This window comes from Cygnus atratus, chromosome 14 (assembly GCF_013377495.2).
Source record: "Cygnus atratus isolate AKBS03 ecotype Queensland, Australia chromosome 14, CAtr_DNAZoo_HiC_assembly, whole genome shotgun sequence".
NCBI lineage: Eukaryota > Metazoa > Chordata > Aves > Anseriformes > Anatidae > Cygnus > Cygnus atratus.
In genome coordinates, this window is record NC_066375.1 from 11157796 (window position 1) to 11171323 (window position 13528).

The 13528-nt window shown below is 40.8% G+C and overlaps 1 protein-coding gene across 12 annotated transcripts in view; it reads right to left on the minus strand.

The window, feature by feature from the left end:
• ANKHD1 (ankyrin repeat and KH domain containing 1) overlaps positions 1 to 13528 on the minus strand; it is a 119634-nt gene that overhangs the window by 12498 nt on the left and 93608 nt on the right. For all 12 annotated transcript variants that reach the window (XM_035559631.2, XM_035559630.2, XM_035559629.2 and 9 more), the window contains 11 exons: positions 12580 to 12755; positions 11713 to 11875; positions 10671 to 10766; positions 10281 to 10397; positions 9010 to 9184; positions 8131 to 8584; positions 7626 to 7703; positions 5770 to 5916; positions 4136 to 4246; positions 2433 to 2582; positions 520 to 2135 (listed from right to left, as the gene is read on the minus strand). In XM_035559631.2, the coding sequence (XP_035415524.1) occupies positions 520 to 2135; positions 2433 to 2582; positions 4136 to 4246; positions 5770 to 5916; positions 7626 to 7703; positions 8131 to 8584; positions 9010 to 9184; positions 10281 to 10397; positions 10671 to 10766; positions 11713 to 11875; positions 12580 to 12755 (3283 nt within the window). The remainder of the gene's footprint in view (positions 1 to 519; positions 2136 to 2432; positions 2583 to 4135; positions 4247 to 5769; positions 5917 to 7625; positions 7704 to 8130; positions 8585 to 9009; positions 9185 to 10280; positions 10398 to 10670; positions 10767 to 11712; positions 11876 to 12579; positions 12756 to 13528) is intronic.

Consider the following 13528-nt stretch of genomic DNA (forward strand, 5'->3'; position numbering starts at 1 on the left):
CACAGTGTTAGATATCTTCAGCTTCAAAGCAAGGCTCTCCAGCTATCCAGCTTCCAGGCACCGTAAATTCATTACAGCAAGAACAAATGGGAGAATGGGGTAGCATAGAAGAAAATCTCTTGAGTCTCCCTTTCAGCCAAGTGGATGCTGCCAGTTACCCTGCACTATCATCACCGTTTATAAGAGGATGATAATCTTCGAGGCAGAGTATAGCAGGCAGGGAGCTCACTGCGAGCGTTCCTAACCCATTTCAATTAAAAACACGTAAACTTCAACTACTGCACTTAACAGTTGAAGGGCAGCAACTTCCTAATAACACACCATGCAGGAGCACATCAATTTCTCAAAGCACATAAGCTTGTAACAATTTTAAAGAGCACTTGAACAAAAATAGGCCATATTTGTTACACTAGTATTCTATAACCTTAATTTTTAAACTATTTCTCAAACAATTTCAAATGACCAAAGTGTAATGGTTCGAAAAAAAATTCTATCCAGTGCATGATCTTAGTGACTTACCTACAGGGCTGGTAGAAACCCGCTGGGAAGGTGGCCTGAAACCAGGAGCCTTGGAGTTATCAGGATGCATGTTTTCCACATGTCCTAGCACAGAGTTATTCAGAAAGGTAGACTGAACAGTGAAAGATGGGTCAGCTGCTGCTCGGGTAGACAGGGGACAGTCTCCCCATCCTTGGTTAGAGGGCACCTGGTTGCTATCAAAAAGACTACTGAAGTGATTGAAGAGCGTTGCTGGCCCAAAGGCAGGAGGCAATGATTTATTTGCTGAGTTAATGTGCATCTGAGAACCATTCATAACGTTCATGGCTGACGAAAGCTGCACCGCAGCAGGTGGACCTTGAGAAGGTGTTATGGGAACTTGATTTGTAACAAAAATAGACTGAGGATCTTGATGTAGGTTTGCATTTGGTACCACTGAATAGAAAGAACCTCTGGACTGCATCCTGTGAGTAACTCGAGGTGCTGGTACAGCTACTTGAGGTAAGTTACTGTTGTCCTGATTATCTGCAACAACTGACCTGGGTGACGCTAAGCTTAAAGGAGAGGGTTCTGAGCTGGAAGAAAAAGGCATCGACATCGAAGGACCGATCTCCGACACGCTGGCTGGTAGTATTTCATCTTGGGCGTTACTTTGCGGCGTGGGGCTGCTGGATGGGTGAGCTTCGGTGACTCCCGAATTGCTGCTAGTTGACATACTGGAACTACTTGCAACTGAAGATGGCACGCACACATTTCCAACAGGCTGATCTGGTGTTGACACCTTCTCTTTGGGTGCTGAGACAGCTGAGAAAGAGTCCACTTTAAGTGCAGAATGCTGTGTTTGTGGAGCATTAGAAGGCAGAAACGCTGCAGGAACTTGCCCATTGTTTGGGGGTGCAGAGGAGGCCGAAGGCAGAGCGCTACATGTGCTTGTCACGGTTGAGATTGCTGTTGCTGCAGCACTCGTCTTAGGAACACAGGCAAACAACTGCTTTCTGACTGAAGAGGGAGTCCGATTACTTGTTACACATAGCGGTTGGGTGGAAGCAACTACTGAAGAGACAGTAATGGGACAACTAGAAGTAGCTAATCCAGGAGACTCTGTCTGTAAAATATTTCCATTCTGACTACCTACACGATTTGAACTATTATGCTTAGGAGAGCTGTTTGTGCTGCCAGGGTTAACTGGTCTCACTGGGAATGGTCCCCAAGTGTTTGGTGAAGGTGAAAATGTTCCTCCAAATTGGGCCATAGGTAAGCGAGGGTGCCGGATCTGTTGCATAGTTTGGGCAGCCAGCAAGGCAAAATGTGGATGAGAATAAGCTAGAGGAAGAGACACTGGAAAAGATGAGCGCACATTCGCTGGGACATTCTTGTTTAATTTGTTCGTAGGCTGGAAAGTAGACAGTGTTGATGACTGTGATGTAACGAGAGGTGGTGCTCCAAGAGGAAAGGAGTTTTTGTTTGAAGCAGATGCAGTACTAACTCCAGATGAGAAGTTTGCATGGATTGATTTGGTACTTGAAGCAGGTGTTCTTATATGAGTTTTAGGAATCAAGTCTTCCAGTTCCTTAGCAGGATCTTGAATAAGGGCATTGATGAGTTGCACTGCATATCGCGTTGACTCAGTACCACCCCTGTATTAAATAGGAACATATTTATCTTTTACGAAAGGTAAGTGCAGCATTCTGTAGCCCCAATTTAATACTGATCTACAAGTCTACTGCAACTTACTCCAGTAAGTTAATCCTTAAGATAAGCAAAAGTCAAGAAACAACTTTGAATAAGCAGACCTTCAGCATATCTCGGCAGCAGTTATAAGCATTCTACTCTAGAACCAAGAAACCGAATACATCCTGTCTTAAAAAGCAAACAAAGTTTATTAATAAATGACATTTTGGACTAACTTAAACTTTCGTTTCTAGATACTGTACCTTATAGTAATCATTCTCTCTCCATTCTTATCTTTTTGTTTATCAACATCAATATGGGCACCAGTGACATCTTGAATTGCTGTAATGTTGCATCCACCTCTCCCCATTATTCTAGATACGACCGAAGCTGGGACAGATAATTTCTTTGACCTGTATCACAAAGATCACAAATTTATGAAATGTATTTAAACACGTACAAACTCCCTCATTGTCTGAAGCAAAATTCTTAAGTTTCAGGATAGAAAGTGGTTTTCTGCTGGTATTTTGTTCACCCTTTGGAGCCTCTCTAAAAATCCCCCACTCAAATTACTTATCCTCAGTACCTGATGAGGACTCTTCAGACGCATTTCTACCACCACTGCTGCATCACAGATGTATGTGCCTCAAACTGCTTCAGAAACATTTTCCAATTTTTTCTTATCTCGTGTAACTTCAAAGTGAGACAAAGCCTCAGCTCATTGGCCTGAATTTACATAAGCAGCACTGCTTCAAATATAAAAGGCCATGACTTAGCCACTTTGATCATTTACAGCTAGGAGAAGGCGATTTTCCAGTGTTTTCCCAGTTATCAGCTCTCTGATACCACCTGCATTCATGACCCTTTTAGTATCCACCTCTCTCAGACCTTGACTAAACATGATCCTAAAGTTTAATTGGTGCCACTACACAATGGTGGACATCAGTCTGTTAAATTGTGCAGTTCTGTGATTTAACGAGCTGCTGGAAGCCACTATGAAGGTAGCACAGATTTTCAGAAGCAGGCTCATTTTTAGGCCACAACACTGTAACCCATATGCTCAGTGAAAGGTCATTTTAGGATTTCTCTAATTCAAATGGTTTTGGTGGGTCAGTGCAGGCATACAGTACTGGGAAGTCTTTGAACATGATCAATGCTTGCATCCAGACCCCAGCCAAGGTCTCTCTGGGCCACTAATGTCCCCAGACTTTAAAGGCTGGACCTCTCAAGCCCATACACTGCTTTTCAGCTTGCTAGTGATGTGCAGTAGTTCAACACCAAACAATTAGAGGGGATTCAAAGGGGTTTCAGAAACCACTGTGATCACAGTTCAAGCACCTCTGAACACCGTACAGATCACACACACAACCCCCCCCACCCCAAGGCCGCCAGCTTCACCTAGTTATTCCAGTCTTTGAAAATATTAAGTAATTTCATCCTCAGGAAATTGTTTCTCAGTTAACAGGATTTAAAGAAAACATTTTATTTTAAACACATCAAGATACATGGAAATGTTCTAAAGCATCAACCTTATCTTTCCAAGGTGTTTTTTCTTTTCCCTTCTGCCAGGAGATGACACTCCAACCCTCCCTTCCCCAGAAACCAGGCACTCAGAGCATGCACCAAGCTCCTATCCCACGGCTGCATCGTACTTTGGGCGCCCTCTACCCCAAAGGCTCCTCACTCAAGCTAGACATCCCAATTGCTCCCTCCCCAAATCAAAGATCCCATCATCACCTATCTTTAAAGATAGTTCCACATTACACAGGGCTCCTTAACTGTGCCTTGGTCTCCTTTCACCGCATTCCACTAAGAACCCCACGCCACCACCCAAGAAGACGTCCCTCTTCCAACAGAGCTCACCATAGCGCCCAGGGCCTCTGCCCACCCAACACCCACTGCTGTTTCCCTCCCTACCCACCAAGCTCAGTCATTTTTTAACCTTGAGAAGTGCCCAAAACAGTACCTTTTTGCTCCTGAACAGCAGCGCCCTCCTCTCTGCAGCTGAAATTGCTCAATTGGCGTTGGCTGCAGAGTGTTGCTAGGGGGAGGGTCTTTCAAAACTCTGCCTACTTGCCTGTCAGGGGTAGAAGGGATGTATTCATTGGTTACTTCTTTGACAGACATCCCTTCTAGCCAGGGGGGTACTGGAGAGTGAGGGGGGAGAGGAGGAGGAGGAGGAGGAGGAGGAGGAGGATGAAGACGAGGAGGAGGATTCCCGCTGTTGAGACCGGGAAAGGCTTTAGGAGATGAAGGCATGCAGCTCCCAGGCATTTTGCACCCACATCTATAGTCACCAAAATGCTCTTCGGCTGGTCACATGCTTTGCTGGTCAGTCAGGGCACAGCAAACACTGGCACAGAACACTTTACGCACACATTCTTTCTTTGTGACAAGACCTGAGCCCCCAGGGGTTAAGAAGGCTCAGGTTTTGGGTGTTATTTCTAAAACTCTAGCATCTCCGGCAGGACAGCAGACAATACCCAACAAAGCAGTTAAATTGAGCCTATGAGACTCAAGAGACACAGCAGGAGAGATGGAGCAGCTCCGGGGTCAATGGTGGGGTCTGTGTGCAGCCCTGGAAAGGAGCCAGCTGCCTGTTTAACGGTTTCATGCCTGCACGACTCACCAAGCGGTGGGCAGCCTGCGACCACACAAGGTCATTGTCACAGCAGAGAACCACATTTGTGAATGCAACAAAAGGCAGAAGACTGAGCCAACTCCAAAGGTTCAAACGCTTAAGTAGTCAGATTAAAACACCTCTTTTTAATTTTACTAAAAATTTTGTGGCTTCCGCTAATCTGGACGCATTAAATCCGCTGTGTGATTACTTTCTTTGCACACAGCCTAAAATTCTCTAAAATGAGATATTTGGTCACGACCATTGCAGAAGAGAAAACAGCAGTGCACCTAAAGCACTTGACACTTGTATGCCCATGCCATGTTCCTTTATCAAAAAAGGAAACAAAACAAAACAAGAAAGCCAGATGACAATTTCTAGTTAAAAGTAGTAGACATAACGAAGATTACAGAAAAGATGCTGCGTGGCTAATGGCCAGATAATAAAAATCGGTACATTTTCAAAGGGAAACTGTGCTTTACAGAAGTACAAATTAGTTTTAAACATTTTCCAGCACCCAAATTAAGGTCACAAAAGTTTCATTGGAATCAGGGATCAAAGTCACCACCCAAAACACAACTGAGGTTTAGCCTTGCAGTGATCATCCACCTGCCCTCTACTTCACTAACATCTATTTCACCTTTAGTTCATGTGCAATCATCTGCCTTAGGGACTTTGTTACCATCTGTTCCCTGCCCTTTTATCTTATCCCCACATCCTTTATTCCGCTGAAGCCACAGGTGATGAAAACCTTCATGCCAAATAAAGTGTTTGTGTCATACTGACATTAACTTAGTGAGGGGATACTACAAATTAGGACTGCAATTTTTCATGGCACTGCAAGATGAAGAGGATTTTTTTTAAAAGAAATTATTACAATGAAATAATTAAACGAACCTGATGGACATTCTATACTTGAGCATAATTTACAAGCTAAAACGTTGAAACAGTTTTCTTAAACACAGAATTAAAGTCTTTACCTTCTAACCACTTCTTTCCAGCCTTCTTCTCTTTTCTGGCCTCTTTTTGGACTAGTCAGATTCAGCTTTACACTTGGAGAGCTCAGAGGCAGGGAAACAGGCTTGTAAGTAGTTGACAAAGAATTTGAATTACCTTCACCATCAAGTCTGGGAACAGAAATGTACGGATTACAAAATACAGAATAATGATGACAGCATTATAGTGTACATCTCTGGAACCTAGAGCTTCTGAACTGCTTTCATTCCTCTCCCCCCGCCCCAAACCACTGGCTGACTTAAGTAATTTGTTACATTTTAGTCCACATCCTATATCCTTTCTTCAAGAATTGGAGGCACTAAACTGAATGAATTAATACCAGAAGTACTAAAGACATCATCTATAAAATAGTTTATAATAGGTGGTACACAACCACTTAAGGTACACCCTGATTGTGTGTTCTCTTTTTTGAATAGCTTTTTAATAAAAGGTACTTTGAGAATAATGTTGCTTTCTTACTAGGTACTTGAAAATGTCTCCAATTTTCATCTCTTATTATTACAGATTCCCTAGAAAGCAGTAAAGTATTAGATAAGTGTTTTTACCCCCTTCAAGACCCCATTTTATGAAAGGGTAACCAGGGCACATTTATTTTAGGATATTTAACTCCCAGTAAAGTCAATTTGAAAGCACGTATGCAAATATTACCTGTACTAAAACTGCAGCAATAGCCTAGTGATTTGAACAGTGCAAAGTTTGGATGGGAGAGAAAAAGGGAAAGAGAGGAACAGATAAACTCTTGTAGGCTAACTGATCTACGTGAAGGTGAAAGAAGTGGTTCTAGTGGCTCACAAGTTCATCTGCAGCACTGAAACAGAGGTGATCTCTAAAATTTTGTAAGTTTTATAAAAAATTTAAAAAGTTATAAAATTTACGTCATAGTTATAAGACCAGACTCGGCCAAGCAAATCTACAGCACAAGTGGAAGATGTCTGAATCATAACAGTACTGTCACAGACACGTCTATTACCAAACAGGAAAAGAATTCAGGAAGAGAAAAGACATTTTTTCAGAAAAAGTCTGCCTGGTGCAAGAACCAAAGAGCATCTGCAGAAGTTAAACATACTAGCTCCGTTTTAATTTATATACTGTCTTGTTTTGTTGTTTTGTTTTCTTAAGTGTACTTCTAACAGAAGCACCACTCCTTTCTTCAATATAAGGAGTTAGAAGTACGCATTTACTTAATCCTGCTTCAGTGTACGGTATTCAAAGGCTTTTGTAGATCTTGGACAAAAGGTCCAAGACAGAATCAGTTTATATTCATAAAACAGAACATAAGCAGAAGCCAGTTTCTAATATTGATAAGGAATGTTAGAGACGTTCTCCCTCCCCACAACCCCAAGGGCTGACAAATCCACTCATTCTGCACCTAATTTTAACCCTGGTGGGAAAAAGAAAAACAGCTGAGAGTCCAACTTATCTTCCCACTCTCAGTCAAGTGCCTCAATCAGTCTGGCAACTGCCTTCTTGCTTGCTGTGTTTTTTGATCCCATGTTTGCATTCCTATTGAAGTTGGGTTCTTAGCCAGACAGGTGTCCTGAAGACTGACCCTGTAACCCCCTCTACCTCACTTAATTCCTAGGGAGAAAAATATATATGGAGATCAGACTTGTACTACTTACATGTACAAGTTAGAGTGGAACCTTTTAGCAAAGATAACAAATTTAGATTGTATCTAAGCTTTCTGGTTCAGACCAATGACCCTATTCAGAACCCGGTCTTATTAAGGTTAGTTATTAGCTCATTCACTGGCAACTCAATGATCTTCCAAACCATTCATATGGCCCTTAGACATTCCCTGAGTTGTTTCGACTCTCACCTCTGGCTCGACAAGGTTAAGTCAAACTGGCCATCAACCTGACAGGTGAAATGCTCAGAGTCATCAACGTCTTCCCTCCTTAAAACAAAGAGATTGCAATTCAAATGAGTTAATGATGAAACCAGAAAACAATCACGAGGTAACTAAACCTTGTGACTAGATCATAAGAAAGGCTGGCTTTTATTTTTTAAATTCCCAGTGTATTCACTCTAAAATCTATTCAAATGAAGTTAGCAATTCAGCATAGGTACAACACAGCGCAAAGAGAAAACTGGATGTTCTGACAAAGTAGTATTAAAAACTAGTCAGCAATACCAAAAAAATATCTTTAGTGTTCTAACAAGGCTGCATTCAAACTTGACAGTATAATTTAATAGGAAAGCAAACTCAGTCTCTTAAGATTTTGGGAACGTACCAACTGGCGTAAGGCCTGAGCTACGGAAAAATTTACATCGGCATAGGTAAAACATGGTGAAACAACAGGCAAGCAACAAGGAAGTCTCACCTTGTTGGTGTTTTTGAAGCTGAAGCACTCGTTTTTTCTTCCTGAGAAGGGATAAGCAACGAGGCATAGCGCCGCTCAGACGAATTTGTATCCATTGTGAAGTTCAACTCCTGGCTTTTACCTCCACTGCTACTTTCACTATTGCAATCTGTGCTATCCAAATTGTCTGAATCACTATTCCCACTTGCACCACCACCTCTTGGCTCTCCATTTATTTTATTTTTATCTGCTTTTTGCTGTGCTAGAGATATATGCTGATCTGGCAAAATAATCTGCATATTCTGAGGAGTCTCTTTTGTTTTATTTTTCTTATTTTTTCTATTTGTGCTGGGAGTAGTCACCACATTAGCTCTCTTTTTCCCAAAGGCATTTGTGAAAGTAGCTGAAGTTGCAGAAATTCCAATTGTAGTCGTAGTAGTTGCACTAGGAGGCTCTATAGGAACTTCTTGCTCCACTGAAAGAAAAAGATTTGATATACAGTCAAAAATCACAAAACATAGGAATCAGTGCCCCTGAAGATACTCCAGCTGAAGTTACGCTCTTTGATGAGTTGTCAGTCTATTTGCACCACATACAGCTGTAAAATCTCCAAGAAGGTAAAAGCTTTGGGAACATAGGAGGAAACCAAAAAAAAAAAAAAAAAAAAAGAACAAAGCAGATTTGCCAGGAACACAGACAACTGCTCGCTCAAGTTTCTGACCGAAGGGGTAAGAACCAGGGCAGAAACTATGCAACAACGTCACAGTACCCAAGAAACCAGCTTCCTAACATATTCACTTTTAACCACTAGGTGGTTTAAAAAAAAAAAAAAAAAAAACCAACAGCGAAAAATAGGCAACCCCAACAACTGCATTGTTCACAGAAACACTTGTTCTTTACCTTCATCATCATTTTCTTCTTCATCATCATCTTCTTGAAGTTCTAGAGTTTCTTTAGGTTTGTTTTCTTCATCTTCTTCTTGTTTTCTCTTTTGTTCCTCTTTCTTCTTCTTTCTCTTTTCCTTTCTCTTCTCTCTTTTAGCGGCAAGGGCTTGTTTTCTGCTTTCTTCTCTTGACTATGTAGGAAAAAAGTATTCATATATAAACCTTATGACAAAAACTAAGTTTTAATTCCTACAAAGTGGGGTTGGGGAGAAAGGAGAGGAGAGCAGGGTGAACAATGATGACTGTCACATACTGAATCATTATGCAGAGACTAGACAGACATCATGGAACAACAGGACTAGCTGGTCTGAAAAGCTTCAAAGGAATGACAGTAAAACGCAACTAAACAAGAGATGATATAAAAACAATTTTACTGGAAAGCCAGCAAAATCTCTCATTATCTCTGTTCTTTCTCAAAAAAAAAAAAAACATTTCATAATGTTGCAAAAATACTGATGAGATTACCACCTTTGACTCAAAAAAAAAGTATCCTAGAATACAGAAGAAACTACTATAATTTTTCCATTTTAATCACATGTTTAGTATATGGGATCAGTCACAACTATGCTATACTGTAGCTTTGTACAGCAACTGATAGATGTTTAACAAGTCAGCAACCTCGGAAGATTTAAAAAAACAAATATGGAACTTGTCCAAAACATCCCTCACTAACGAAATGTTGTATGAACTGTTCATCAGCAGTTCTAAGAGCCCCCATTTAGAAAGCCCGTTAAAGAGTGCTTAGGAAGCCTCTGCATTATTCTGGGACACTTACCAATACTCTTAGTGAGGAAGAACTTGACTTTTCCCACTATCTGCTCGACTCCGTTGAGCTCATCTGGCATCTCTCCTTTGCAAACCTGACTACAGGTCCATAAAATACCTATGGACTGTACTTCACACTGTATACAACATACCATGTATCACTCCACCAGGACTGAAGATCTCCCTTATTCAAACTTATCATCCGTGCTGAAGTAATGCAAAAGAGCTACTACCTAAGGTAACAATCACCAAGTCCAAGCTTTCCTAAAAATAACAGTGGAGTGGCTAAAGAAAAATTCAGTGCTAATCTGCCAACCTCAGTATATATTTTACATTTAAGGAAAGCAAATACAGTTATAGCATGAAGAACTACTGCCCAAAGAAACACCAAGAGGAAATACAGCCTATAGATTTACACATAACTTCAACAGTTAAGCTACGCAACTGCAATTCTCAACTCACTTTTTCCAGGTCTAGCTCCTTCAGCAATATAGTCGCATTCTTATTCGCTTCTGCAGCCTGCTGGTCTTTAGCTTTCACAATTGTCTCCACACACTGGTGACACTTTTTCAACAGGTCCTGGAACGCAAAATTTTTCTTACCACCTATGTAATAAACTAAGGAAAGAGGCATGCTCTACAAAACACGAGATTCCCTGTATTCATAAACACACAAACTATTTCAACAGATTAAGGCACTAAACACCGATTTTAAGTTCGGTATTAAAAGGTCGTTCAAAAAACTCAGAATCAGACAGGCACGTGAGCAAACATACATTCAGTTTTTGAATATTTAAGAATTTCTCATATGTTTTTGCGGAAAATACTGGACCGGGTTTGCTCTCACACTTACCTTGTCAGTTATTGTTGCTATATATCGCATACATTCAATGTCCGATGGAAACTGGTTAACTTCTTTCACTAGGAACTGAACTACTTTCACATGCCCCTAGAATATCAAAGAAAAATCTAGTCTCTGGTATAAAATTGTTAGTATTCATCATCAAAACACAAATTTGATATCTCTTGGTTCAGTACAGAAGACGAAAAATACGCAAAAACATTTCTGATAAACTGCTATTTGGGCTGAAAGGCAGTTACAGTTTGCTTAGTGTTGACAGTACATTTACTTTTGTATGTAATGGTGGCAATGACAAACTCTCTTGCAAGTAATTGTTTCTTTTAAAATACAGTGAGCAAACTGGGCTTGAGGGCAAAGCCAGCTGTTCACATTTTTAACAGCCAGAATGACCCTGTTTTGCCCCCACCTGTCACCTCTAGTCCATTTTCTGGCCAGTCACTCCACTGAGTGGATGCAATTTGTCCAGTTACAAGGTGAGTCTCATCAGGGAACTAAGCCACCTGAATATTATCCTGGCAAACATTTTCTTTTACTGCTGGATCCACCACTTGATGGGGTACACTGTGCAGCCAGTCTCTGTTGCCTCTGAATTTATTTGAAAGCAATGGAGAGACAGAAGCAGCATGCTCAGTACTGACTTTTTGACTTTGTCAAAAAAAAAAAAAGCTGCAGACCTGTTTGATATTTTATTAAAGATAAAACAAATACAGTTAATGAATTGTTCTGCTATAGCAGGAGTTATTTAACATGCTTTACGGAACAAAGATTTCACCTCATAAATTAGATCTGTGTGAAGTACACCTTAGCTCTTCTCCATACAGAGTCCAGGATTCACAGATTATGATTAAAGTAATCATAAAAAATTAAGATCATCATAAATAATAAAAAATTATGATCACTTTAAAGCATTTTATCAAAACAGAAATTTTGGTGTGTTGATTCTTCCGTAACCAACCATTCAGATTTAAGACCAGGTGAGAAACTGTTTTGAAAACACTTAGCACTGAAACACAGAATCCAGTTGGTGTCCTACCTTGCGAAATGCTGACATAAGAGGTGTTATTTTCCGATTATCTGCTGCATCCACATCTGCTCCTGCTTGCACAAGCAACTGAACTACATCATAGTGACCACCATTAGCAGCCAACCAAAGGGGTGTGTTTCCTTTCTTGTTACGAACATCAATATGCGCTCCCCTAGAACAGTACAAGTATAATCAAGTGAAATAAAGCATGAGTAAAGATGAAGTCAGGAAGTAAGACAATGAAAGATCAGAGTACAATTAGATATGAAACTTTAATTACTGAAACCTAGTGGCTAGAGAAATTGTGTCCCTGAAATCATCCGTTTATTTCACAACATAGTAACACAAGGATTATTTAACACAAGGATTATTTAAGACTCCTTTACTCTTGTTTCCCAGCAATGAGCACCCACTTCTTGTAGCCTACTGCACCACAGTTATGCAACTATCAACCAAAGGTCCTTTACCATTTCATTAACATGGTGACTAAACACATGGCAAAGCAGCCCCTTGAGATGTTAGCTGTATATGGGGGTTATGCTTGAAGAGCTCAAGCTACTTCCAGGCTTTGCCCCGCAAGTGACAGCGGGGCAATGATCACGTGTGAACTGCTGGATTAATACACAGCCAACAGAGCTGCCAAATCAGACACTGTTTGCTTACCTGTGGTCCCAGCTGTCTGCTTAGCTTAATTAACACTGGAGTAGCAGGATACTCTAGGATAACATGGGAGAGTAGGGAGCAGATGCAACATCCTACTTCTGAAGATTCCCATCCCATTTGCTCTCAGATGCATGAGGCAATGTAAACAAGAGTACCCTTGCTACGAGGAATATAGCTACAGAACACAGGGGCTGCTAATGAGAAGTAATTTACCGATTAATCAACAGCTCACAGAACTTGTAGTGACCCTTATCTGCTGCAATTGTTAAAGCTGTATCTCTTGAGGAAGGCACAGGTGGAGCATTAACATCTGCTCCCTTATCAAGGAGAACCCTTCCAACCTCTGCATATCCTCCTGAAGCAGCTTCCATCAGAGGTGTGAGACCAGTCTGTGCAAAAAGAATGAATTACATGATGTGAAATTCATACAATATACTTGGATAAACTATACATGATCTTCTACATGCGGAAATCAGATTTTTGTTTACTTAGCTGTATATAAGGAGCCTAACTTGAAGCAGTCTCTCGAAAAACTCTTGCCATTTGATTTAGTCAAGAGCTTGCCTGGGTTTGTATTAAGTATGGCCAGATACCTACCTCAACAGCAAAAACAAAGTTTACAACACGTCTAAAAGAAAAGTCAGAACAGATCCAAATGGAGATAATTATTTCTACAAAAACGTCCCCAAACTAGCTTTATACAATTTCTCTAGCCTCCCTTAGCACGACTGTTCTAGGGCCAAATCAGTTGCCTGACTAGACTGTTAAACAAACTTAGGCCAACTGACCATTTGAGAGCTGGCTTTTATCCATATCCCCTTTTCTCCAGCCACAGCCATTCCAAAAGCTGGCAGGATAGCAATTATTTCAGCAGCCTTAAGAGTTACCAAAAATTGTTTTGTGCTAGGGAAATCAGTCTGGCTGTCCACACAAGCCTTAAGCTTTATGGCACAAGACACAAAGCTGCCCCAGAGTACCAACACATGGGACATATTTCAGAGGCACAGAAAGTCACCGTACTGAAACCATGGGTTCTGCACTAACATTTTAAGATTAGTTTTACAGGGTTTGATTCCACTACTTCTGTTCATGTGGATTAAGCAATCTGTTGTATATGAGAATCACAATAAGCATTACGATTCTCTTCCTGTCTAGACTTCAC